At 44.7% G+C, this 27788-nt stretch overlaps 3 protein-coding genes across 5 annotated transcripts; 2 read left to right on the top strand and 1 right to left on the bottom strand.

Moving 5' to 3' along the window:
- The first annotated feature begins 348 nt into the window (after positions 1-348).
- LOC115406645 (mitochondrial ribonuclease P catalytic subunit-like) lies at positions 349-9061 on the top strand. Of its 3 annotated transcripts, none has more exons than XM_030116787.1 (11): positions 349-437; positions 597-1085; positions 1910-2048; positions 2160-2394; positions 2480-2772; positions 2852-2899; positions 3012-3144; positions 7556-7666; positions 8219-8367; positions 8475-8673; positions 8756-9061. In XM_030116787.1, exons 2-11 carry the CDS (start codon positions 671-673, stop codon positions 8882-8884), a joined length of 1851 nt encoding a protein of 616 aa, XP_029972647.1. In that variant the 5' UTR covers positions 349-437; positions 597-670; the 3' UTR covers positions 8885-9061. The 3 variants fall into 3 exon arrangements, with proteins under 3 accessions (XP_029972647.1, XP_029972646.1, XP_029972648.1); XM_030116788.1 differs by having other exon boundaries at positions 361-439; positions 603-1085; XM_030116786.1 differs by having other exon boundaries at positions 360-1085.
- A 3296-nt stretch (positions 9062-12357) lies between these two features.
- LOC115407005 (NF-kappa-B inhibitor alpha-like) lies at positions 12358-16369 on the bottom strand. The gene is made up of 6 exons (XM_030117313.1): positions 16054-16369; positions 14312-14417; positions 13987-14197; positions 13239-13327; positions 12876-13142; positions 12358-12793 (listed from the first exon to the last, which is right to left on the bottom strand). Exons 1-6 carry the CDS (start codon positions 16308-16310, stop codon positions 12758-12760), a joined length of 966 nt encoding a protein of 321 aa, XP_029973173.1. The 5' UTR covers positions 16311-16369; the 3' UTR covers positions 12358-12757.
- A 9425-nt stretch (positions 16370-25794) lies between these two features.
- On the top strand, positions 25795-27788 carry LOC115406853 (insulinoma-associated protein 2-like). Its single transcript, XM_030117096.1, has one exon. The coding sequence runs from the start codon at positions 25813-25815 to the stop codon at positions 27736-27738; it is 1926 nt and encodes a 641-aa protein (XP_029972956.1). The 5' UTR covers positions 25795-25812; the 3' UTR covers positions 27739-27788.

The raw sequence follows: 27788 nt of genomic DNA, 5'->3' as shown, positions 1-27788 counted from the left end.
AACTGCTGTATTTTTTACGAATCCTATCACAGGGAAGTCACAAGCCGACCCTTCTCTTCGTCTTATTGGCTTTCATTGATTTGAAGGAAGTGCGTGTGGGCCAATCAGATGCAGAGAAGGGCGGACCTTGGAGTCGCCATAGTAGGAATCGTATTTCTTTCTAACAGAATATCGTTCTTTGTAAGACTTTTAAATTGTAAAAACGAAAAAACATAGGGGAATCAAGGTGACATAACACTTGCACAATAGTTTTAATATTCACACCACAATTGATCGACACTGTATTTTTAAAAACTGAAAAAAGCTTCCGAAAGGTGTCTACTAATGATGACGTCAGACTGTGCGCCTGCTGTCACACGCTTCCTTTCAACTGTGGTCTTTATGAAGTTTTTGATGGGAAAAAAGTCTCCATTTTTGTGTCAAGATATCTGGTGAAGGTGTGAGTAGCATTTGTAATTACAATTACAGCATATTGTAGATTTCTACCAGATTTTAAATGAACGCTGGGGTTTAAAAATAGCAAGGTTACCTGTCGTCAGCCATTCATGCAACAGGAGCATGTGCCAAATATATAATCATCTGTTTTTTCTCGACAGCAACAGTTTCCACATACTGCATTTAGCAGAGTTATGACTGGTTGTTTCATAAACTCGTGAATTACACATTGGCAATGGGCTCAGTCAGAGTTTCTCTAAAGTCCTTCCAGTCTTTCCTTCATGGAGGACATCCAGCTTTCCTCACTCCCAAACATCTGTGGAGATCCCTGCAGCTGCCTTCCTCTTCACGCTCTCTGTGCACAAGTGATGCAAGCTCCAATCTGGGCAGCAGACTGGCAGGCAGGAAGAAGGACAGTGGACTGACTGATGGACAATCAGGCATCAAACGCAACCCGTTTACACGGGGAAGAGGGGAATTATGGGAAGATGAAAATGATCGTAGAGCCAAGAAGGCCTCCTTCCCAAAATCTGTGTTTGCTGCTGGGACGGCGAAGCGGACCACAGACATGCTCAGGAAAAAAACAGACCTGCTTTCCCAGGATAAGGAAGAACAGGAGGAGAGGGAGGCTGAACGGAGGAGAGGAACAGGTGAGATATGTATCAACAGTTCCTAAAAGGATGGCACGATGTGTATAATGACTTTGAGTCAGGATAGTTTGGATGGTGTATGTTGCCTATCATTGTCTTGCTGAAGTATAAAAGTTCTTATCACAAAGAGACGCTTTGATATGGGAGTAGACCAATATATGATTTTTAATATTGACAATGTCTGATGTTTGGTCAGATGTGAGGGAGACATGTTGATGACACTCATCATGTGATCAGAGATGCTGTCTTTGGACTATGTGCTGCTGTGAAATCGGTTCTTCACTTTAGTTTGCATTGCAACATCCATGCTTTCCAAAGTTAGTCAAATTTATTCTGACAACATAAATATTTTCCATGTTGCCTCAGTCTATTTTAGACAAGGTTTATAAGATGGCTGTCTTTTTGGATTGCGTTCACACAAGGCTTTATATTCACTTGATACAATCTAAACTTCCATTTATGGTTTATGAGGTGAAATGTGCGTACAGATAATGATTTCTGATGGTGTTCCTGAAATGATTCCTCCAGAATCAGGCCAGTTCATGATCCAGTGCTGCCCAAGCAGCTGAAAATCGCCAGCATCTAGTATGAACCTTTAACATTGTACCAGATTCACTGAATGATTGGACAATATTATGTACAGGACCATGTCTCTGGACGGCTCAAAAAAACACAATATAAATAAATTTAAATGAAAAAAAACCAGAATATATATGGATACATGTGAATTGCTCGGACTTGCATGATGTTTAACTTACATTTTTTTTAACAATTGCTCGAGCCTTTGTTGAATTGTTGCTGTAGAAATTTGTGATGATTCCCAGGAAGGATGCAGCCTCCTGACCGGCCGCTCACCACCACTGAGTGGAGGAAGCTGAAAGAGTCGATGGGAAACCCACAACGTTTTGACATCCAGATGATGGGTGCACTGTTCACTTCCGGGGCAGAGCTGGACATAGCCAAGTAAGAGAAGGGCCAGACTGTTAAATCCAATCAGCAAGCAACTCCTGTGAGCCGTAAAGGTCCAGTGAAACTCACAATACAAAACAACGTCTTTTCAAATTTTTATCCCAGGTCTCTGCTCACATTTGTCGCCATGGAAACTGGCACGCTGTCTTACGAGCTGCTTCTTCGGTATCTGACGCTGTGTGTGAGCGCGGGCCACGACGCCGAGGTGTTTGAGGTCTATGATATCATGCGGGGCAGCTTCCCGGCTCTGGACACAGGAGCCTCCAGTCTGTTCATCAAAGCCTTCAGCAGGACGGTGAGGTGGAGAGAAGCCATCAGCATCCTCAACCAGGTCAAGAAGGTGAGTCCAAATATCTGGTTACTCAAGATCACCTTAATTGTAACAGGAGCTGGGGCATCATTGCATCTGTCTGCCATCCTCACAGGTCTTCACGCCGTCACCACGCAACTACGGGGACATCATAGAAGCAGCAGTACGCCACGGCGACAGAGCCACTGCCTGGAGTCTTTATGACGAGTTACTGGAGAAGGAGTTGAACCCGCACCCGGAAACTTGGGAGGTGCTTTTTGGAGTGAGAAGGACTGAGGAGGAGGAAAGCCAGGGCGTATCAGAGAACGAGGAGAATGAGAGACTGCATGGCATACTGCTGCACATGAGGAACAATCAGATCTACCCCCAGCAGGGCCTCGCCACCGCCATCAAGGAGTGGTTTGAGAGGTACGACAGAACTATAAATACACAGAGAACCAGATATGATCGTCCGTCATGTTTAAAATGTCTTCTTTCTTGTCTTAAGTCTCAAAGGACAGAACTGGACAGGACGGTGGACCAACACTACTACAAAGTAAGGATTTTTTTTTTTAATGCATTCATGAGTAAAGTCACATGGTCTATAAGTACGTACCTGTGTCATAGCTTGTGTCATAGTGTGTGTCATTTGCACATTGTGTGTTCAGAGGAGTGTGCCGGTGCTGTGGGTCTGAGTTAGAGTCCATCCAGCTGACTGCAGAGGAGTACCAGCAGCTGAAAGACAGAGTTATGGCCGACATCATCCAGGGTGAAGATGTTTTCAACAAGACCACGCCGGAGGTACCCTACCTACACACACACACACACACACACACACACACACACACACACACACACACCAAATCAAATGAATTGTTCAACTGATTTCAGTTCATGTCAACATTATACATATTGATCTGGATTGAAGGCAGCTATGAGGGTTTGTACATCATTATTTGTGCATGACTGCCATCTTGTGGCAAACTATGGCAATATCAATACAACATCCAAAAAGTTTACTGTATGGTCTGTCCTATCATAATTTATGCAGGTTTATGTGTGAAGTTTTTTTTTAATTATGAGCAATTTGGTTTTATACATAAACAGGTGTGTTCATGTTTGGTGGACTGAAGCTGGAGCATAAACATGGCTGTAGCTGTGTGGTAGTTCAGGATGTTGTGTAGCTTTGCCAAACTAAATGAATGATCTCATGATCCTGTTTCGCATGAAACATGAATAAACTATCCATTTAGTTTCCATCGTTGAACTTCAAAGTTGTTGGGAGTTGGTGTAAACACCTCATCAACAGTTTAAAGGAATATTTTCTGATCTCTAGTCAGAGAGGCTGATTTTGACATGAAGAGAAGTTAGGATGGCTTAAACGCTTTGAACAGACAGATCAGTGCTGCTGAGCTCGTCAGAGACAAATACAGTTTGTGAATCATTGGAGTGTCAGACATTTACTTCAGCATTTAAAGCACTTGCAGAAATACTGTTTCTTTGACTACATTAAGACCAATAGTGGCAGTGTATTTACTTTAATGCTTCTTTTAAGTCCAGCAGCAGGAGCCATTACTTTACCTTGCTAACGTGAAGTAGATGTGTTTGCATCAGTGTGAAGAACTGAGGCCTTTCACTGAACTGGATTGCATTGCATTGCTTTATTATTATAATGTTGTTGTTTTTTTCCAATTTAAAACCAGAAATAAATTGAAGTAAAAACATGGTTATTCAACTGACACAGTTCTACGAGGAAACTTGGCAGCAGGAGTTATGTGTAGCTAATAAAACATGCTGAGATTACTTATGAAGAGAGAGCAAGCTTGCATGCGTTCTCGGTGTTTGTCAGTTGGAGGGGGGGAGTTTGTTGGTGGAACACTCCGTTAAATGAAGGGGATTTCCAGTATGGGAAGCACCATGTGCATCTGGACTGCAAGCTACCTCCTGTTGAGCAGAGACAGACAGCAGCGGGAAAGGAGGGGGCCGCAGCGCCGCTTCAGTAGACGTCTTTTAATGCCCTTCAGTTTAAGGCCGCTCTTTGTTAGGGGTAAACAGAGTGAGTCCAACAGCGGGACAAGCAGCAGAAGAAAGGGAACACATGTAAGCAGGGGACGCCGGAGACTGGTATCTTTATGTCTGTATGTGGTGAAAGCTGCAGCTGCAGTGAAATCACTGTGGATGCACTGCAGGTAGAGACAGGTGAGAGGTGAGCTGCAACATCAGAAACAACCAAAACAGAAACCCGCGTGCAATATATTGTAAAACCAACAGAACGCCTGATCTAAACCCTGAAAAGCACGGACAAACACCAGTCCCTCTTTCTTATTTGGATGCTTTTTTTTTTTGTGTCTTCAGATAAACAAGTTCATGATGAGGTGTTAGTGAGATGACTGTGGAACATTTAACGAAAGGTTAATACAAACTGAATAATCAGCAGATAATTAAAATGGAAAAGAAAAACACTGAGACACACACACACACACACACACACACACGCATAACTTGTAAAGACCGACAGTCAACCCCACACACCCTGACCCTGATGAGTACCTGCAGAAAACCCACACAGGCACAAGTGGAATATGCAAACTCCACGACGGAAAGTCCTGACCTGGAACTTTACCTCAGTCCTCCTGCTGCGAGGCATCAGAGCTCAGCACCACTCACTCGTCCTGCCTCATGCCCTTGATGTCGCAATCTCAGTCTGAAATAGATAAAGATTTCATAGATAAGGCTAGTATAAGGAGGAAGTGCTGGTAAATGTTATTTCTGAGTTGATCTGAGTTCAGCAGGCTGGTGAGGAAGCAGGTCAGTGGTTATTTAGTGAGCAGTGTTTACTGAATACATTTGGTGCTTTGTGTGATAATGGATTTCAGGTGGTTGTACTGTAAGCTTGTGCATGCAAGTAGGTGTGTGCTTGTGCATATGTGTGTGTGTGTGTGTGTGTGTGTGCGTGCGTGCTTTAAGCAGTCATATAATCCACAGCAGCACAATGAGCCGGTTTCACATATCAGCTCTGGAAAGTCCCTGGATAATTATACTGGGCTTTCTCTCTGTCTGTCTCTTCCTTCTTATTCGACTCACAAGCTGTTCTTCTGTTTCTCTAGAAAATGTGATTTCATTTCTTGGGGACGTTTAGTCTGTCCTGCACTGAAATGCAAATCTCCCACCGCTCTAAGCTCTTGTAGCAGCAGTCCGTTGCTGCAGAAACAGGTTATTGTCCCCGTTTATGTTGTTTTAAAGTGTTCTAAGCAAAACCTGAGCACCCTCAGGTTACTGCAGGCGTGTTTATCTCCATTTTCTAAACATGATTGTGGATACAACGCGCACAGTTTCAAATCGAGGGGAATGCACCACATCCTATTTTCACTTTACTCCTATCTAAAAGTGAAAGCACTGATAACGCCAGCGTTACTCTCATGATAAAGTACAAAGCTGTGGTTTAGTATTTTAAGACTTCACTAGTGTTCCCAGATCAACAACAACCATAAAATATACTTTGAATTTAAATAAAGATTGAAATGCAACATTATACACAGCTTTTTGTTTTGGTTGTTGCTTTTTTTTTTAATATAAACAAAAAAAAAACCCCAATATGGTTGTATTTTGTTTTAAGCATGACTGTAAGTTTGCTATATTTGCTGGATTTTTAAGTGTTGCATTCAGGGTTGACTGTACGGCACTACGTAGCTAAGAAGTTGTGTTTGTTTTAGATATATGTAAATTTGTGATAAAGTCAGAGGGCTTCTGCAGAGTTGATAACAAATCTCGATTGAAGGTGAGATCAGAACGCAAATATTTAAAACTGAATGCTTCTTAATGTAACGTAAAGCAGACAAATTAAAATAAATACCTGTCAAAAACAAGTACAACTGTTCGAGACTTATTTATTTTGAAAGTAGAAAATTTAGCACACGTCAGCATAACTGCATTTTTTTGCCTCTGGCTCAGTCAAATCTACCACCTTGAATGAGTTTTGAGGTAAATACTTTGAGTTTCACAGTTAGTGGGTGAAAGCGGACTGCTCCATGTTATTTAGATTTTGAAACACATTTTATACGTTTTTTTTCCCCCTTCCACAGATTTCTTGGAACAAGTAGCTCTGATCATAAATCCAGAATATTTTTCTCTCCAATTAATAGAAATAAACCAGATATGTAAAGCAGGAAGGGATGTATCTGCCCAGCAGGTTATATTCTGTATTCTGCATGCGTTACTTCCTTGTTCCTGTAACTTAACAACGTAATTGTTGCACTGAAAATCAACCACTCACAACCAAAGCGAAACACTCTCATTTATGAAGTTTTGATCTCATGAGCGAAAATCAAATGTTATCGTTGTGACTGCGCAAAAAATTTTTACAAACCTGATGTTAGCAACTGTCTTCAGTCTGGCACGTTGCCATCTCACTACCGAGAAGCAAAGGCCAGACTGATTTATTACCGACAGCGTCCTGTGATCAGTCAGCGAGGAAACCAGTCAATCATCCGTCACGTGAGCGGAGCGCCGGAGTTCCCCGTCGCCGTGGCTGTAAGAAAGACAAGAAGGAGATTTTCAGATCTGAGTTGGTCAAACTTTCCACTTCCTTTTCAGCCACTTACTGAAAAGGTTCATTTAATTCAAATGGGCTCGTGCTTTGATTTACATGCTTTCGATTTCATCCAGAAAAGTAGTTTACGTTATGAACGGGGTCTTTGGTGGCCTAAACGTTTCGAAAGCTGGCTTGTAATGAGAAGTTTGCAAGGTCGAAACCCTTAGCCCCCAACTGCCAACGGAGTTACACTGCCTAAATGCAGATATACTCTGCATTTAGGCAACGATCTCTACATCTGTATCTTCATCTTCTGAGAAGATTCCTGATGATATGACCAACCCTCACCCGGACTGATCCCATCATGACACATTCATGAAACATTCAAGTGAGGTGAATGTCTAATAAAGTAGAAGAGGTCTCACATACTCAGATCTGTTCCTCATCCTAACAGTTAATCAAGCTTTTCAATGATTTAAGATTGATTGTTACAGCAAAGGACAAATCTACCAGGGATTGGTGATTTCCTTGAGGATGGCCTTGCTAAGTTGTTGCTAATCCAAGGCCAACATTACTCAAATATTTACTCAATATTACTCGATATGTTTATGATGTTATCTGTCCGTATCACTGGCTGCACATCAGAACTCTCATTGACCTTTGTTTGTTTTGTCTGTTCAGGAGTTGGAGCGGTTCAGGACCTTTGTAAAGAAGAAGCCAGTGTTTGATGTGGTTGTGGATGGGCTGAATGTAGCAAATGTCAACAAAGACAGAAGCAAGCAGTCAGAGACGGTGAGAGTCTACGCACAAATATACCTACATGTGAATCTTTACAATGTTTGACTGGTGTCTGTTCCATCTACGCGCTGTGTGGTTTTTGGGTGTGTGTATTGCTTCTTCCCACGGACAGTGTCAATCCGACCACCGGACTTTTCTGCTCATCACACAATGACTAACCTGCTAAATACGCTTCTTTGTGAGCGACAGATGTGTGTAGGAGAAGGTTTTTCTTACTGTACAGCACCTGATTTTAACAGTACTCGGCCTATTTGTCTGGTCGCCTACATCTGTCTGTGAGGGGGTTTTAAAATGCGGTCTGCTGCTCTGTGTAAGACATGTCGCATCCTTCTCATAGGCCGTGTAGCTGTAAACTGTACAGAAAGCTAAGAAAAGCAAGAAAAAAACTTTAAAAAAGATAGGAAGATTAATACAAAGGGCGCATAACTTGATGTGATTGAAGTGTTTTTGTAGTTTCATTGATATATTCCGATGAAAACTTGAATAATGTAATTGGATTTTCATCATAAAAACAAAAAAAAACCAAGAGTTTTTCGTGTGTTTCAGTTGTTGGAGGTGGTGTCGGAGCTGGAGCGTCAGGGCCTGACTATCCTGGTGCTGGGGAGGAAGCACATGCTGCGACCTTCCAGATCCTGGGACAAACGCAACATGCAGCTCATCCAGCAGAAAGCACACTGCTTCTTCACTGACAATATGTGAGAGCTTAATAGCAAGCAGAATAATCGAGATCCCACTCTGTTGATGCTGATATGTCGATGTAATCATTGAAATTGCTTTTTTTTTTTTTTTTTTCGTCCATCAGTTCGGAGGATGACCCCTTCCTGCTGTACGCCACACTGCACTCAGGGAACCACTGCCGCTTTGTGAGCAGGGACCTGATGAGAGACCACAAGGCCTGCCTGCCAGACGGAGCCACCCGCCGGCTTTTCTTCAAATGGCAGAGGGGACATCAGCTCGTGGTGGACGGATACGTGGCTGCAGGCAGGAAGGTTCGATTTCAGGTGAGGAGGGAGAGGACGTGAAGAGAGTGGACGACCGAGGAAAATGCACCAGTTAACTGTGTGCATGTCTGTATGTTAACAGAGCATTCTCAGCTATGACACCATCATCCAGACTTCAGGGGACTCGTGGCACATCCCCTACGACGACACAGAGGACCGCAGCACCTACGAAGTGCCACAACGATGGCTGTGTGTCAGTCAGAAGAAGTGACGACAAACACTTTTACCTGTTGTTTTCATGGAGTGAGTTCGATATTAATGTGGACTGTAAATAAAAAAGGAATTCAACATTTTAAGTGCCTGTACTTTTTCAATGCAATTTTTTTTTTTTTTTTTAAATAGGGTGACCAGAGATTAGACCTTTATGACCTTAAGACACGTGCTTCTAAAAATAGTGGGGCATTTAACAGCTGGAGTCCATTTCTTATGTACAGCTTTCCAGAAAAGTAATGCATTTTGTGAAGTGGAAATATTCAATAAAATTCTACTGAAGCACAACTTCTGCTACATTCCTTAAAGGTGCTGTAGGCAGGATTTTGCTAGTCATTGCTAATTTTTCTGTGTTTTCTTTGGATTAAATGTTAGAGTATCCATTGATAATCCTTTAGGAGTGTAGCATAACTGCACTACCGCGAGGGCGCAGCGTTTCCATCTGTCTCTGTTCTGAGCTGAAAAGGAATCTCGACAGCTCCAGGTATCTTTAACCAATCAGAAGAGCCCCTGAGGCTCTAACCGTGATTGGTCGAGGGGCGTTCGTCGCACGTTCTTGTGGGAGGGGCTTAACTTGCGTAAGGGCGTGATGTCCGAGAAAACAGGACAGGATTGGCTGTGCTGGGTTTCAAATCACCATCTTAGATGGGTCAAATCGCCATCTTGCTTCGGTAACCCTAAGCAAGATGGCGGAGATGTGGAATCCTGCCTACAGCACCTTTAAAGCCTTGAGTGATTGATGGTTTATGGAGACCAACAATGGAGCTACGAGAACTTGAACGCAGCAGATGCGTTTATGAAGGCTTGTAAAATGTGTGCAACAATTAATCACTTTTTATTATTTTCTTTCTTAATGTCGGGCTTATTCCTCGTAACATGGATCAGCCTTTTGTATAAAATATCTATTTTTAAAACACAAAGTGTATGAAAACACTACTGCATTTTAGATTCAATGAAAGAATTTACGATCTGTGAAGAATAACTTATTGGATACAGAAAAGATGAAAAGATTTTAATTCTAATACTAAGTAGTTATATGTAACACAAATGAGGAAACAAACAAAAACAAATAACACAATAATGTGATTATTCATGATCTGCTGTTGTGGATCTTGATGAGGAGAAGCCAATGAAATAGTTCAAAGAATAAAACTAGTCTAAAAAGGCTTCATGAGCGTTAGGATATTGTAAACTAATGGTTCGGGGAAATGGACGCTTACGTTTACAAGCCTTGGGAATCCACGACTTCTCCTATACCTGCTTTACATTCCTCATCCCCGTATGATCGCCTCTCCTTGTTAGTAGCAGGTTGGAACCTGTTTCTCCCTCATCGCTGGTGTCATAAATCTCGCAAGCTCCAGGAAACTTTTCTCACAGGTTTTTCTCCACGTTGGCATGAGATAGTTCTGTGAATCTGTTGAGTGCACATCCATGAGTTGACCGTCCTGCCGCACCGCATCCCAAAGGGGTAGGATGGTGCAGAAGTCCAGCTGAGAGGTGATCCAGAGTAGTGAACAAGAAACAGTTGTAAATGTGTGCTGTTCGGTGGACAGATAATGTAACATTATCTTTCAAAGCTGAAGGCTGCCCGGACAGACATTGTTTCCCACTGTTCCTTTCCAACCGCTCGTCCTTCTGGCTCCGTGCCAAGCAAGGCAGGGTTAGAATTTGTACCTATGTTGACTTTTCCAGATAGACGAGGTTGGCTGGAGATAGCAGCCGGTTTTCTGCTGCGTTTCTGGTAATGTCTCGACTCTTTCTCGACTGTCAAAGTTATTTCGAAAAAAAAAAAAAATTAGTGGCCCCATGTTAAAGGGGAATTTCCCCCCAAAGTAAGAGCAGGGGTAAGATCAAATGGTTACACTCATTTTTTCAGGGTCTGAACGTACGTTGAGATCCTGAAAAAAATGAGTGTAACCATTTAAAATTGCTGTTTGTGTTTCAGAATTCTGTCAGAGTCGGAGATCGACATTCATCTGGCTGCTCTGTCTGAGAGGGAGTGAGGACTGTGGGTCTGCTCACAGTGAAGGCTGAGCGAGGATGAAGATAAAGAACGAGCTGCAGTTGTGTTTACACAGTTATTTCAAATGTTGGTTCTTAGTGTTTTCTCCCTGGACCTGCCTTCACTGCCTCCAAGAAAGGCCCGGCACTCCCTCTCCAGTCTTTGATTTGATGAGACGTTGCGGTGAAGCCAAGCGGCGGCAGATTTACACGTTTTTGTGAGCACTGATTTAAAATATGGAGAGACTGTGGACATTGTCGCAGCCGACTGGAAGCACTGACACACCAGCCGTTGATCCCGTCCCTCCGGCGTCCTCTCCTGTCCCCACCCAGATGTCCCGACTGCAGCCGGCTGCCCATCGGCCCTGGAAAGTCACTCTCATCAGTCCCTCACATGTCACACAAGCGGCTCCAGACTGGCTGGCGTGTCACACAGCTCAGCTCCACAGCTTCAGGCCGATGAGTGTGAGCTGAGCAGACGATGAGAGGTGTGGGGAAGCTACCAGCGCAGCACGGCACGTCTTGAACCTGGAGTTGGACGACTTCTGCAGTCACCATGTTTACCCAGGGCTGCTGCCACCACGCATGAACTGCACAAAACACTGATGTGAACTTCTCACCAAATAAGGACTTTGTTAAAACACCAATTCAGCGTTCACATTTTTGAGAGTCATTATTATTTGAATGATGCTGAATTTGTAGTTTTTTTCTTTCTCCCCCCACATTGCTTGTCTTGAGTTATTCAGCAAAGATTCCCTTCTTTGGGGGGAGGAGCAGGAATGCTGCAAACAGCTGAGGCTCCCCCTTCCTGGGAATTTCCTGACCCTCTTCATTCAACAGTCTCATTTCACACAAACACACACACACACACAGCTGAAGGAACCTTGGCATTTGACCAGACTCTGGATCATTACATTTAAAAGCTCTGCGACACTCCGCACAACTGGTGTTTTGCCAAAGTTTTTTTAAAAAAAATCTATTATTTTTATGATCCATGCGTGACATGTCTGATACTGAATCATAGCTGTTGAAAGATCTTGCTTTATTGTTGACTTAATGAGTTATCTCTTTATACAAATATCTTCAAAAGGTACAGTAATATTTAAGGAATGTTTCCTTTGTGTTTCTTGAAGTCTCGACAGACTCTCATTGTCGCCATGAACTTCTAGGCTTGCCAGTTTCCTTTACAGATTCTGCTGCTCCTTTTGTTTTTGCACTGAAGCCAACAAGAGCGGTAGAGACACACTAATTCAGTCTGACAAGACTCCCTGTTGTTCGATGTTTGACATGTGTTTTCAGTGATTTCTTGATATTATCAGGAGCTGCTCCTATCATCTTGGGCTCAGTCACATTTTCACACTGCTGTATTTTCAACGCTGTGGCATCTATACATGTACACGTATTCCTGTGTAAGCATTCTTCTTGGGTTGCCATCGAATTCACCCCCCAAAACATTCACACAAAGATCAGTAATCGCCGTTAAATATGAGTGTTTTAATTTAACTGGAGTGTGCTGGAACTGTTAGCTGTCTAACATATACAACCTGCTCAACTGTACACATTCACAGCTTCCATAAAAAATACATCTTTTGTATACACAGCATTTACAATATCATACAATGGAGCATTTTCTATGACAATGAGTAGCAGGGTCTACAGAATACAAGCGATCCTCAAACACAGACATGGCGCCGTGTGTCATCGAGCCGTTGCCCTCCGGGCCGTCAGTCTGTTTCTTCGTCGCAGCCGCCCGCTCGCCTGCCTGCCTCGTCGCGGCAGGAGTCACACCCTCGCTGCCTCATCCGCCCGCCCGGCGGGCCAGGAGCGTGCCGGGCCGATTTGTCCTTCATCGTCATTCTTCCGGGGCTCCGCGCTAATGACCGTTCCACTGAATGTCATCGTAACCCACCTGCGGACAAACAGATCAGAAGTTAGACAACGGCCAGGAAGTCTCTCATTTAGCCGAGTTGCACTGCTGCTCCCTGACGCACCTCCTCGTCGGACGCCTGCTCCTCCTCCTCCTCCTCTTCGCTGTCGTCCGACTCGCTGTCGGGCAGCTCGCGCAGCTCGGGGCGGGTGACGGAGTGCAGCGCCTCCCTGATGCTGCTGCTGTCGAAGCCGTAGGTGAGATGGTAGGGGGTGTGGCCCCCGGACGTCAGGAGATTGGGGTCCGCTCCTTTATGCAGCAGCAGCTTGACCAGGGAGAGGTTCTGCTGGTCCACCGCCAGATGAAGAGCGCCGCGGCCGTTATGCTGCTCCTGGACGGACACGGATGGGGGAGAGAGGGTTAAAAACACGGAGGTCTTGTTTTTTTTAACCAGGATGCCACAATAAGAAAAGCTTGTGGTTTTTACCTTCGCATTGATGTCCGCTCCTAGATCCACCATTTTCTCCACCAGTGAGAGGAAACCATGAACTGATGCCAGATGGAGGCAGTTTTGACCTAAACAGAGGTGGAAAAAAATGTTACCCAAAATGATCAAAAAAACTGATGGGAAAAAAGCCTCAATAAACAACAAAGATTTTCCCAATTTTTGTAATTTTTGTAAAACTTTCCCATATCTGATGACTCATCCTGAATTCCAAGATGTTCATAATCCCGCATCCAACTGAAATATTTACTAAAATTTAGAAAAACAACCTAACTTCCCCGAGATTGCCTTAAAAAAAGAAAGACACAATTACTTCATTTTATCTGCAGTCATCGCCTGTTAGGATAAACATGTTTATACACAAGTCTAAAAGTAGAGGAGACGATCCCTTCTATTTGAGGCCTTTGTATCTAACATTAAGTGCTGTGTAATACGTGGGTTTCAGCCAGACTGCGAGCGCAAAAGCAGGGTATTTCCCCTCGCTTACTGAAATGTTTCCTTTCTCTTTACAGGACTGGAGGATAATGAGCGACTCAAATCCCTCTTTCTAAACAGTAGTTAAAAAGCAACAGTGGGTCATTCAGTGTCGCGTCTGGAAAATACCCTCAACAACTCCGACCAATTAATCCTTCAAGTTGCCTAATCTTACAAAAACGCAGCGTTTTTTTTTTTTTTGTTGTTTTCTTTTTTTAAATCGCCCACAGCAGACGAGCGGCCTCATTGAAGTTACCGTTGTAGTTGCACGCCGCCATCGCCGTGTGTAGATGCTCCGGCCGGCAGCTCTGTGTGAGGACGCTGAAGCAGCGCAGGTTCCCGTGGCGACAGGCGATGTGCAGAGGCGTGTCCCCGCTGTTGTCCACCAGCGTGGGGTCGCAGCCAGACGCCAGGAGACAGTGACACACGTCCGGCTGGTTCGTGATCACGGCTAAATGCAAAGGAGTCTGGGAGAGGGAGAGAAGATAGTTAAAAAAAACCCCAGAGCAAACTGGATTTTTAAAAAAAAAAAAGGAGGGGACACTGACAGATTGAGGCAAACAAAGAGAGAATTTGCATACCTGTCTCAGGTCGTTCTGTGTGTTGAGGAAGTCTGTGTTCCTAGACAGCTCGATCATTTGTTTGATGTAGTCCTTCGCCTCATGGATGATGGCCAAGTGAAGCAAACTGTCGAGAGAGCAGCCAGAAAACCTTTTACTACACAGCCATAATGAAAAACTTTAAATATGTTTCAAATGACATCACACCGCTGCAAATAACTGAAAAGTGTAACAGCTGGTTCTGGAAGCTTTTCAAAAGACTGGGGATGTACTTCATCCGCTAAAGCCCAACAGCTAGTGGCTGGCTGTAAGCATTCCTGCTCTTTTTTTTCAGGAAGACTAAAATGATTTCATTCTTCACTCATCTGCATCAGGAAATCCCAACCTTCAGGTCATAATAATTAAAGCCAAGTTTGTGCAAATGAGGTCAACTGATGAGTGAAGATAATCACAGTGATTATGACAGGAACAATAGCCACCAATGGAGGAATTCAGACGTGGGTATTTCCAGCTATCATTCCACATAGTACTTAAAGCATGACACCAAAACATTGCTGAAGCGTAAAATACAAAGAGTACAATGTCCATTAAAATTACTTTACTGTTATTTGTTTTTTGGAGTAATTATTACAAAAACACAGATCGAATGGTTTTAAAACTGGTTTAAATTTTAGACATTTGTATGGTCAGTTTAAGGTTATCTGTGAAGTGTTAAAGCTTCAACATTCCTGAGGGAAAAATACATCTCAATGCTTTTAAACCTGGAATTTCCCACTTGGTAAGTTTCATTGTAATATCAACTAATGTGAGAGCATGTGTGTCTTTCCATAAAAAAAAAAAGTATATTCATAACAAAAACAGCAGCAGCACTATTAAACTGTATGAAAGATACTGACTTCACCTGTAACCTTATATGCTGTTTGTCCTTTATTTGCAGATGTTTGATGAACACATTTGTTCACTTTAGCCTGAAAGTTCCAGAGTGGGAAATGGGAATTTCCCAGCTGGTATCCCCCTCCCCCAAAAAACAAATATAATTGAGTTTTTTGTGTGCTTTTAGTTTTTTTTTTTTTTTTTGTAACCACCGCACCTGCCACTAATATAAATAGCTATGATAATCAAGTTCACGATAGGGTGTTAAACTTGAAAGGATATTTTGAGCTGTGCGAACTAACAAACTGGGAACTACATTTCTTTGCGGAGGAACAATGTTGGAATTAGGAAAAATGAACCTATTGGCGTCGTTTATAGGTTTTTCCATTTCGTGTTGTAACAGGATGCGCCACTGAACCTCACACACATGCTTTGCAAAGTTACATTTGTTGACTCCAATGTACTTTTTTCCCGAGGTTTTTTTTTCTCCCCCGTTCCTTTTCGCTTCACGGGAACGCGCTTCGCTGGGATATGTTGGCGGCGCGCCCGGGACTTTCCCGATCTGACCCGCGGCCATAATAGATCCTCCGCTGATAATGGCCTTTTGTTTACGTCCGACAAAGCCGGGTTCGACCACAGCCGGGCCCGGTATCACCCCGGACGGCTCAGCAAGGGGCTGCGAACACTCTAATGAACCGGGGGAGGGGGGCTTTAAACCGGAGCGAGGCCCGGGCCTTGAGCATTGTACCGCCGGGCTCCAGGAAGACATTCCCCACAGGAAAAGGCGTCAAATTACCCCCGGAGAGCCGAGCTGGGGGCCCTGCTCGACCCGCACCGCCAGCACGTCTGCACCCCCCACGAGAACCGCGGCACTCCTTGCTCGAACTTACGTGTCTCCCTCCTCCGTGGTCTGGGTCTGCCAGTCGTGCAGCTCCCCGGCCGCGGCCCCGGCTTGTGTGCGCCGCGGCGGCTCGCTCTCCAGCTGGAGCCGGAGGATCTCGGCGGCCACAGCCTGGTACTCCTCCTCCTTGAGCGAGTCCAAACCGCTGTCCAGCCGCTCGTCCGTCGGCTGGACCGCCTTCCCGTCTTTATTAGCCTCCCGGCCGTAATCCATTTGGTTTAATATACTGGTCCGGTGCAGGTCCATGAGGAGTCCCGGTGCTCGGAGATGAGGTGCGCTCGGTTGTATCCAGACGGAGCTGAGAGCAGCGGTCTGTAAAGGCGCTCCGGAGGGGCGGAGCTTAGAGCTAGGTGGGGGATTTCCACAACTGTCACTTAGAATAACACAGCGTGCAGATCGCTGGCTCCAAGAGGGGATTTCTGTTCAGACACATATAAATACGCTCCTCAGTTTGTCACCGAGAGGGCAATTTAAGGTTGCAGGCCGGGTTACATCTTCTGCACATTCAGTGCAACCTTTACACAATGCAACAGTTGCTCAACATGCAGTAATCATTCTTTTTTTTATTTGTTTTTAAATAACTCACTAATAGGTGCAAACAAGCAGAGGGGCCCAGCCCATATAAACACGGCGTCTCTGCATGAGGCCCACAAATTGTACACAGCCCAAGATAGAAACAAAATAAACCCTGCTGTAACAGAATGACCTGAAAGTGACACAAACAATGCTTCAGCCTGGAAGAGGAAGCAATCACAAGTGAACGTGAGCAACCACGTACATACAGATCCAAAGAAATGTGAGATAAAGTGATATATTTTTCAATTTACTCTATATTCAAGTGACCACAATTTGAGTTGAAAAATATAAATTTGGCAACGCATCGAGACATTTCAGTGATGTAAAGTGTATTCAAAGCGTTCCCCTCCTGCTCACACACATAGACGCAAAAAGGAGAAAGAATTTGGTGAATTGATCACAGATGGTCTGTGGGACAGAGCCCTTGAGAATATTTTTACCTGTTCACACAATGCAAGACATTGTCTAGTTCTAATTAAAATTATACAAATGCTTCACTTTCCAGAAAGAAAATTACACAATATTTATCCAGAAGCATCTGCAAAAGCCCTGTTGCAATACCATGCATAGTTACACAATGCGCCTGAGGATTTACTCTTGTCTGAGGCCATGGAGCAGAGAAACCTTCAGGAAATTAAGCAAAGTGCAACCGTATTTTATCTCTTATTGTCTCACAATAGCAAAAAACTGATTCCCACAGTATGAAAGAGTACAAGTGTGTCATCATTGAGGATGTAGTTAGAGGGCATAACTAATACTCTCCATTTAGAAAGAACTTGATGCTTCCTAAGAGATAGACTCCAACGACTGAATAAAATCTGGCAACCCCTCACCTTGAGAATACAGGTACAGCCCAACAGGAGATAATCTTACTTAATAAGAATCTAATAAAATGCAGAATAACACTTCTGTTTCAGGAAACCCGTCTTTGTATCTCTCAACTTTTTTCCAGAGTGTTAATGTAACCAATAAAACAGTAGCCTAAACAAACAAAACAAAGGTTCCAGTTTAACATTTGTGAACAAATTACAGGTAAGGCTGATCCTTTGTCTGCTTGTTTTGTTTGAAAGCATGTGGCGAATGAAATACATGCTTAATGGAAAACCTTCGGAGAGCATCCTAAACTAACATACACAGCAGTTAGTTATTTACTATGAAATATAGAACAAAGCAGATATTTGTGTAAAAGAAATCTCAGAGTTTAATTCATCTAAAAGAGCAGCCAGTAGTTTATAATAGACTAACCTGTTATGTAAATATATCAGTAGTGGACTGACAAGGAAAAATGGCTCATCTCTGAAATGTTGTGATGCACAACCTGATAGCTCAGGCAGATTTTATTTCCCTCCTAGAGTAAAAAATAAACGCAGACTTCGCATGCCTGTTGTGGTTTACAGCTGTCGTGGATGGAGGGGTAAACATCCATCTCAATAGATTTACCAATGTACAAGAGGAGGTCAGGAAATACAGAAAAACATGAGAACTGCAGCTCTGTATGGCCCGTGTAAACCCACAGCTGCAGGATGGTAGGTGTGTGCGTGCGCATGTGTGTGTTCTTCAGCAGTCTTGGTGTTGGAACAGAACATGTGGGAACTCTTTTTGTATTTTAGGAAAGCTAGGGTACGTCCTGGACAGATTGGTCATCCATCATATCCGAACAATTTTACACCCACGTGTGTTTTTGGTCTGTTGAAGCAAAGTCATGCACAGGAGGGCCCCCAAGGCCGCACTTCAACTGAGGACACTTCTGCTGTCAGGCAACAGTATTTACCACTACTACACCGTGCACCCCCAAAAAATTGATCACACACTTTTTTTTTTTTTTGTATACCTTTTGGCATTTGATTTTTTTATATAAATAACTGATGCATGCAAAAACATTAACTTGTTTTGGAATGCATTGTTCTAAACACATAAGAACATATGATTATATGTTTCATGTGTATGCACATATGTGTACGTATTTTGTTTGTGCAGTACACAGTAGCTGTCTATTGCAGATTGACAGAGGTACTTTGAATCACAATAACAATGTTTAAAACAGACTAAACAAGTAAGTATAAACTTTCCTGCACAAAAGTCAAAGTATGGAAGAATTTATGGACTGAATATAACAACTCGAGTTATTAATTGCTCATGTGATTTAACCTCGTGCAGATTTTTTTTTTTTCACAGATAAAATACAAGTACTTCAAGTAGATCCGGCCAGGGTCATGGGTGAAACTTGTTCCTTTAAAAACCACATAGACAGACTTGATGTTCTGGAGGCTTGAGGGAAACTCCAGGCTTGTTTTACTTCACATTGTTCTGTATGTCTTTGTGTGTGACTAGTCATATCAGGAAGCTCACGCTTCACATAAGGGCAGCCTCTTCAAATGCACACCCATGCAGCATGTTTCATACATTGTATAAATGATTAACAGAGGAGCTGGACTGCTAAGCTTATTACAAATGCAAACTGCTCAGTCTAAAGGCAGGGTGAAAAACAGCTTTGTGTTGGAGCCAGAATAATGCAGATGAATCAAGGAAAAACACTGAGGGAAGTGGCTGCAGTCCATCTGAAAGGACACAAAGGGTTCATTGCTCAAAGTAAAATGCTAATTGTGATTTTACAGCATTTTGTCTGCTTTTCTAAACAGAGATCGTTACTGTTAAGCTAAAGGAATGGGTTTAATCAGTGTTGAAAGAGTCAGATAACAACAAGCCCCCAAAAAGAAAAACATATCGAAACTACAAAAAAAACATAACAAATGAAAAATAAGAAAAAGAAACATTATAACAAATAGAAGGCAACCATCTGCAAAAAATGATCATCATGTGAGATGACATGTAAATTGGTCAAAACCACACAAAACCCTCATAAAACTGATAATATTATAAGACACGAAAAAACTAAAGTGTGATAATAAATTATTTCAAAAGACACAAAGAATACATTATTGAAAAGACCAAGAATGTCAACAAAAATAAGGGTGAAAGCACAAAATAAGCAAACACGATTTTATTTTTTTTAAGGGAATTTGTTTTCACAATTGCACAATGAAATTCAACTTCCTTTCTTCGAGTATTTTCTCCAGGCTTCGTATGAGTCATCAGCATTCCCTCGATTACCCGGCCATGGCATTTACTGAATTGCAATGATAGTGGTGAGTAATGTGTGCCCTGTGAGTATTCTGGAGACAAATGCAGCAGAATGAATTATGTAAAAGCAAACAGGCGGATAATTATTAGGTATAATTCTTGGCATTGTCATGTCTCAGCTCAGGGTTCGCCTTGGTTACCGTGAATATACAGGACACATAACAGAGGAGTGGAGGCAGTGAAGTGAAACAGGAGTGACCGCCACTGCTCCCAGCCTCCAGTATTCACTGATATGGAGAGGTGGAGCTTCATCATATGTTATGTAACACCCACCCTGGGTTGCACATCTTTTTTTTATATAGAAAATAATTTAATTTCTGATTCAAAACTATGAAAGAAGTTGAATATTCATAATTGCTCAGCTGCTATCACATAATATCTTAATATTATGTGTGTTGATGCACACATAAATACATGTATGCACATATGCTTGAGTCAGTTTTCGAATTGAGTGAGTAATAAAGAAGCAAAGCTATCTTCTGGTCTTCTGTACATCAGAGCAACCAGTCACTTCATGTCTGCAGCAAATCAAAGGGAGTGTTCTCTAACTGCTACATTTCAGGAGGCGTTTTTCTCTGGTGGATAAGAAAGTCACATGAGTGTTGAACTGCAACCACACCTGTGCTATTTGTGCACATTTGCGTACATTCGCACACTCATTTCAGTTGGGAATCCCTGTGAATTCTGGACATGAGGAGGCATGTGCCGCGCACACTGAGTCATCCTGAGTCGGGATTAACACACACACACACACACACACACACACACACACACACACACACACACACACACACACACACACGTGCAGTTTACTCATCAAACGACATGCTGAGCTTGTTCAGACAGAAAGTGGGAACAGTGAAGCAGCACCGGGGGAATTTTCACTGTCCACCTGTTTACCTGCTTCCTCTTTTTATTTGCCGTTTCTTTTCTAGTAGATTCTGCATCTGTCTGCAACAAAGCATTCAGTCTCATTCACAGAACTACAAAAGGCTTCCTGTTGCCACACCCTGAGTAGTGAATGCATTCTAGTTTGAAATTATGATTTCAAACGACAAAACAGATTGATAAGACCTGGGTGTAAGCTGAGGGATTTTCTTACAAATTCCAAGGACAATACATAGGATCGGTGGCGTGTTGGCAAAATCTGTACGAAGAGCATGATTTTCTGAATCTCAGTTTTCATACCATCTTGGTATTTTCAGCAGAATTGGGAGCTGTGGCAACAAGGTTGGTCAAACCTGATATCCCACATTAGCCCAGCATGATGTGTTCCTCCGGGCTTCCTGTCATGTCAGGAATGTTTGACTTGTGAGTGTTCAGTGGGGCTAAGTCCAGGTGACAGTGGACAAAAGTATGTGACAGTCGAGTCTTGAATACCTAGAGGTGTGTTCAGATTAATATTCCTGCGGCACTGTAAATACCTCTCCACCAAGATGCAAAGTGAGGGTGTAGCGCGTCGTTGAAGAATGAAGTGAAGGGTGGGGTTGAATCGATGGTGTTCGGTTTACATACCCTTCTCTGTCTCTGTCACGATTCCGCAAGACTGATTTATTAGTCAAAACCTTTTTTGGTTCCACCATCAGCTTTCGCGCTTGGAGACACTCCTTTCTTTACAATCCTGTCCTCTGCGTGGGATCAAATTTCTGTAAAATCACCAGACCTGAGTTTCACGTCATAAGTGAAAAATAACGTCTTCTGCATGTCTGAGAACAGGATTGTGCGAGTTATAAATGCATTAGCCAGGTTTTGAGGGAAACATGGAGCAGTTCAATATGTCAGTACTGACTTTTACAAGCAGAAACACCAGAGATTCACTGGATGAATCCATCAAATTCAGATAAAAGTCATGTGACGCTGCTTCAGCGGAAACTCAACAAAACCTCGCTTTTTAGGTTCTGCCACTGAAGTTTAAAAACTGGCTTTAAAAATGAGCACAAACCTAACTTTCTTTTGCACCTCACTTTTCACACAGTTTTGATCGTGTGCGTGAGAGAGATCAGTGTTGGCTTTGTTGATGTTGGTAAAATTTGCTGAGTCTGTTTTCCTGAGTTATTGGCATTACTGTCAGCAGACACTACTTCCCTTTTCTGGAGCAGACTGTTTTTTTAAAAATTCCTCCAGTGTTATCCAGTGGAAACTTCATTTCATTGTTGAGGGAACAATAAACAGAAAAAATTCTCAATGAGTTTTTATTGCTCTCAAATGACCAGTTGCAAAAGAACCATTACAATCCCTGTGCATGTTAGACTAATGATAAGTGATCATTGCCTGTATAACAGGTGAATTCATTTCCAGTTTCTTGACATAAATCGATTAGTCAGACGGTTCACGTGCGCTCCTGACTCACCGTGTACCAGGAAGTGAGAGCTGCACTGTACACTCACCTGGTCAGGTGACCAAACATGACCCACTGCATGTGGCGGTTCAGCAACAAACATGATCACCAACAGCAGGGGGCGCCAGAGAGCTGTCAATCAGACAATTCATTGTGCATGAATCGGCCACAACATTAAAACCAGCTGGTTATTAAAGTGGTGGCCTCGCTTTTGTCATATAAGCATCTCTGAATCTTTCAGGCATTGACTTTTCTGTCACCTTCTATTACAAACCTGTAAGACCTTCTACTCCCGAGACAGCTGCGCTTTGTTTTAGAGCCACCAGCAGATGGCGACAGATGACCGTCTCTACTGAGACACACCGCCCTGTGGAGGAAAGTCAAGCGTTTGTTTTGGACGGTTTCCCTGTTTAGCTGGGTTCCAAACCTTTTGGCCGATCTTACAAATGCACTTGATCCAAGATAGTGTCAAATGGAGCTGAAATTGTGCTGATATCCCTGTTTGGTTTATGATTAAAGACCCAATGAACTGGCATGAAACAGTAAACTCAACAGTCTATTGATCCTATGTGTAAAACAGAAACTATTTATAACAATTGGGAAGAATTTAAACTAATGTTCACCTTAGAAAAGAAAAATAACCCTCAAAAATATCTGTCATTGTGATTATTAAGCCTCCCCACAGCCTTATTATTACATTTGAGGATAAAATTATTACTTCAAATGGAAATATACCAGACAGCTCATCAGGTATGACAGAAGCTGTCATGTGAAAACAGTTCCTGTATGTTCAGACGTGAACTCTACAGACAGACAGACAGACAGACAGGTTTATAATACTGTGCTACTTAAAGCAAACTGTGCTGCTTGTGACTGAGAAGCACAAATCAATAGAGTCATTTTCAGCAGTCTGGAGGATTATCCACCTCACTGCCCACTGATGCAATGCAAACTAAACACACACACACACACACACACACACACACGCCCAGTCTTGTATTTCTATCCTTGTGGGGACCGTCCATTGACTCCCATTCATGTCTAGCCCCTAACCCTGACCCTTACCCTAACCCTAACCCACACCACAATAAAGCCTAACCCTAAAGAAATGTTTTTGCACTTTTACTTTTTTCAGTAACAACAACATGGTCAAGAAAACACTGTTTCTCCTACTTAGGACCGGAAAAAGGTCCCCACAAGGCACGTCGTTCCACGTTTTGCTATCCTTGTGGGGACATTTGGCCCCAACAAGGATAGAAATACGAGAACACACACACACACACACACACACACACACACACACACACACACACACACACACACACACACACACAACTTCATGTCCTCTGGCCTGCAGCCTCCTATAATCTATACTTTTAGAGGTAGGGTGAGAATATTCACTCTGTTTTGCCTGCTCGGCTCCTTCCATCTCACTGTAACATCTTGTTTCATCCAAACCTTGAATATCACCGTGTCCTGTGCATGAACACAACACACTGTGAATGAAAAACGTCTGTGTCACGACCAGAGAAGACAGTCCAGCTGCTCAACTCAGCAGCTCAATGCTTAAAGGTAAGTAAAACTAAAAATGTGGCTCTATTTACAGTAGAAACTGTATCTGAGCCCCACAAATAATGAAATCTTCCCCGAAAAATCTGGCAAATTTCATACTTAATCATTTCGATTTGATTTCATTAGGATCAACTCGTGCTCCCTCAACTTTCTCCAATGTATTCTGTTAAGTTTAAGGAGTTCAATTAGGCCTATATGTGTAAATAAGAGAGATTTATTCTCTGATCATTAAGTTTTTTTTTAATTATTATTATTTGGAAATTCAGCATGAATAAATGTGTTTCAGCTAAAACTTGAAGGTGCAAAAGCCAAACTGAATGATCGTGACGGTGGGTGCTTCATCAGATTGCGGTACTGGCCTCTCCTCCTCCTCCTCCCAGCCCACCTCTAATCTCTCCTCTGTTCCCCGAGCGGCCCTCGCAGCTCCTTCTCACGCTCATCCGCCTTGACTGACTTCCAGGCGGCCACGGCGGCTGGCCGGAGCCCGCTGGCCGAGCTACCGAGCGCCTGGCCCGCGAGGAGGAGGTCCTGGCCCGCAGGGGGTGGATGGATGGATGGATAGAAGGAAGAAAGGATGGATGAATATCCTCCGATCTCTTATCAGCGAGAGCAGCTTCCAGCGAGGGAAGCGGTGAGTGTGAATAGTCATTCAAACACACACACACACACACACACACACACACACACACACAGGATCACAATCTCTGTGTCTTCTGTCCCCACGCCTCTGTTCAGCTGGAAAGATAACGCCACGCATGCACGACGGACCACACGGACGCACACGCGCGTGCACATACACACACAAACGCGCTGAGGGAAAGTTTCTCCCGTGGTTTTCCCACGGCGGCAGCAGGACGCTCCAGTGGGACAGAGAGACGCTCATTAGCAGCCTTAAAAATGTGCGATCTGTATCTGAGTTTCTCCCCCGGGAGAAACCACGATGAGTCCCTCAAACCCTGAAAGAGTCTCCTCCTCTTGAAGACGCGTCAGTTTGGTCTTTGTCACCTGATCCCATCCAGTGGTTAAAGTACAGGATTTTAAGGTTTTCTTTGACATTTTGTGAATTAATTCGAGCAAGTGTGTCAAACACATTTTAGTTCAGGGGCCAAATAAGTTGTTTGCTCAGAAATCCAGAAAGTGGTGCTGAAACCAGCTGCTGCCTTCCCACACAGAATAAAGTCTCCAAATATAACATGAGCATGTAAGTGGAGATTAAATTGATTGACTCAAGGGAAAGGTGTGAACATCAACTGTTTAAAATGAGTTATCATAAAGGAACTATTCACACAATAAACCACTTCCACTGGCACAGTCTAAGGAAAATGGAAGATGTCATTTTGATAATGTTACAAATCTACAATCTTCAAAAACGCTTAAGTTTTAACCATTCGAATAATGGTTTTAAGAATGTCATAATGATTGTAACAAAAGGACCCTTGTCACTCCTTTGAGCTGTCTGGCTGACTGAGAACAAAGATTGAGACCTTTTGCTGTTGAGTTTGGTTCTGATAGAGAGCAATCAAAGAACATATTTCTTCTCCATTACATGCAAGCATGACTTCAAAAAATGACTCTCACGTCTGGCAGAAAAACAATTTACAGACTAAATATTTGGAGATAAAAAAAATAAAAATCATTTTTGGGAGCCAGATGTTTTCCGTAAAAGAAAAATGCACCTTGTAGCAATGTTCTAATCAAGTTGAATCTTTGTTAATTTTATCAGACATGAATAAGAATAATAGCTTTAAAAGGCACTGAATAATAAGAATGGAACATTTTATTCTATGACTGATTGTCTTAAAAAATCCAGAACTTTTAGACATATAATTCTAATGACTAATAATTTTAAGTGACTCATTCTGAGTGTCAGTGTGATTGTGTGTGTGTGTGTGTGTGTGTGTGTGTGTGTGTGTGTGTGTGTGTGTGTGTGTGTGTGTGAGAGAGAGAGAGAGAGATAGAGAGAGAGAAATGGGGATACACACGCAGGACATCTCTCCCTCGTGTGGTCGTCACACCTGCGCGCGCCTCTCTCTCTCTTTCTCTCTGTCACTTCAAAGAGGGCTCGAGACAAGAGTTGTTGTTATTCCCGCCTGCCAAGCGCCGAGCACTGTGGTCGTCACAATGCCTCGAGGATTCCTGGTGAAGAGGAACCGGAGAGGCTACCGGTCACGGAGCGGCAACAAACCCGACACGTGTGACGCTGACCGGAGCGGGAGTGACAGCTCCGAGGCGGACACGCTGCTGGCCGGTCTCCACTTCCAGCCGCCCGGCGGAGAGTTCCCGGTGTCCCGCGAGGACTCATCCGGGGTCAGGGAGGCGTGGAGCCCGCACGTGGAGTCCGCGCTGGAAGCGGAGGCGGACCGGCGCGCGCAGCTACCGGAGAGCGAGGTGGACGTTTTGGGTCCCGACGACGACTTTTCCTGCTTCTTCCCGCCGCCGCCGCCGCCTCCTCCACCTTCTCACGACCTGACCTTAACGAGCACCTGCAGCCCCGTCAAACCGGTCGGCACGAGACTGCTGGAGCAGCACGAGGGAGGAGAAAAGCCCCCGCTGTTCACCGGCAGGTGTCTGACCTCGTCCCCGGCGCCGGAGTTACCGGACCTGCCGCTGCTGGTGAGCTCCACGCCCACGTCGGTGTCCGCCTCGATCGAGCGGCTCCTCGCGACCGGCGGCCGACACCACCACCACCACCACCACCACCACCACGCGCAGACCTACGAGCCGCGCGTGGCTCACCTGCACCTGTTCCCACCGCTCACGCTCATGAACCAGGAGCAGCACCACGCGGCAAGGAAGCGCGCCTTCCTCGAGGCGGACCCCCGCCTGAACGGCAGCAGGCACGGCAAGCAGCCGGCGGGAGGCGCGACAAAGAAGGTCAAAGTGAACCGCAAGCTGAACTTTGAAGACGAGGTCACCACCTCTCCGGTTCTGGGTCTGCGCATCAAGAAGGAGAGTCCGGAGCTGAGGAGGCAGCGCGAGAAGTCGTCCGGTCCCACCGGGAACCAGCCGCTGGGGGAGTTCATCTGCCAGCTGTGCAAGGAGGAGTACCCGGACCCCTTCTCCCTCGCGCAGCACAAGTGCTCCCGCATCGTGCGCGTGGAGTACCGCTGCCCCGAGTGCGACAAAGTCTTCAGCTGTCCCGCCAACCTGGCGTCTCACCGCCGCTGGCACAAGCCCCGTCCGGTCAGCCACCAGGCCGGAGAGCCCCCCGCCAAGAGCCAGCCCCTGAAGGAGGCGCGGGGGTCCGGCCAGCACGAGCGGCCGCCGGTGGAGATGGAGGGCAAAGAGAACGAGCTGCTGCGAGTCAACACAAACCAGCACCACGAGCCGCTGGACAGCTCCAGGATCCGGCGCGAGCCGTCCCTGCTGATGCTCCACGCGCGCTCCCGGGACAGTCCCGACAGCCTCGCGCCTCCTCTGTACGACTCCTCCCCGCACTACCGGAGCCCGGTGGACGGCTGTCTGGAGCTGCAGCCGCAGGCGCGAGCCGCGGACAGCCCGCCGTCCGGCCTGCTGCGGCTCAGCGACGAGCCGCAGCTCCAGCAGCCGCTGCCCCCGGTGCAGTCCTTACCGGAGGAGGAGCTGTACGAGTGCCGCTACTGCGGGAAGAAGTTCCGCCGACAGGCTTACCTGAAGAAACACCTGGCCGCGCACGAGATGTCGGCGCGCGCGTCTCCGCCTCCATACGTTCAGACGCGCGAGCCCGGCGGCGGACAGAGTCAGCAGGTTTTCCTGTGCCACCTGTGCGGCGCGCGCTTTCCGTCGGTTGAAATCAGGGACAAGCACCGGCTGTGGCACGCAATGCGGGACGAGTTACTGGCGGAGACGCTGGGAGGAGGAGGAGGAGGGGGAGGACGGAGACCGGACGTTTTCCACGCGCACAGAGAAGAGAGCAGCACGGCGGACCACGAGCAGCAGCAAATCTTCACGTGCAAGCACTGTCCCTCCACGTTCTTCAGCTCCCCGGGGCTCACGAGGCACATCAACAAGTCCCACCCCACCGAGAACCGGCAGGTGATGCTGCTGCAGATGACCGTGCGACCATGAAGATGCAAACACCTTTAAAACAACATCTGCATTAAGATCAGGGATGTCAA

Source organism: Salarias fasciatus, chromosome 19 (genome assembly GCF_902148845.1).
Source record: "Salarias fasciatus chromosome 19, fSalaFa1.1, whole genome shotgun sequence".
NCBI classification, from domain to species: Eukaryota; Metazoa; Chordata; class Actinopteri; order Blenniiformes; family Blenniidae; genus Salarias; species Salarias fasciatus.
Note: the sequence above shows the minus strand (reverse complement) of the source record. Positions and strands in the feature narration are given on the sequence as shown.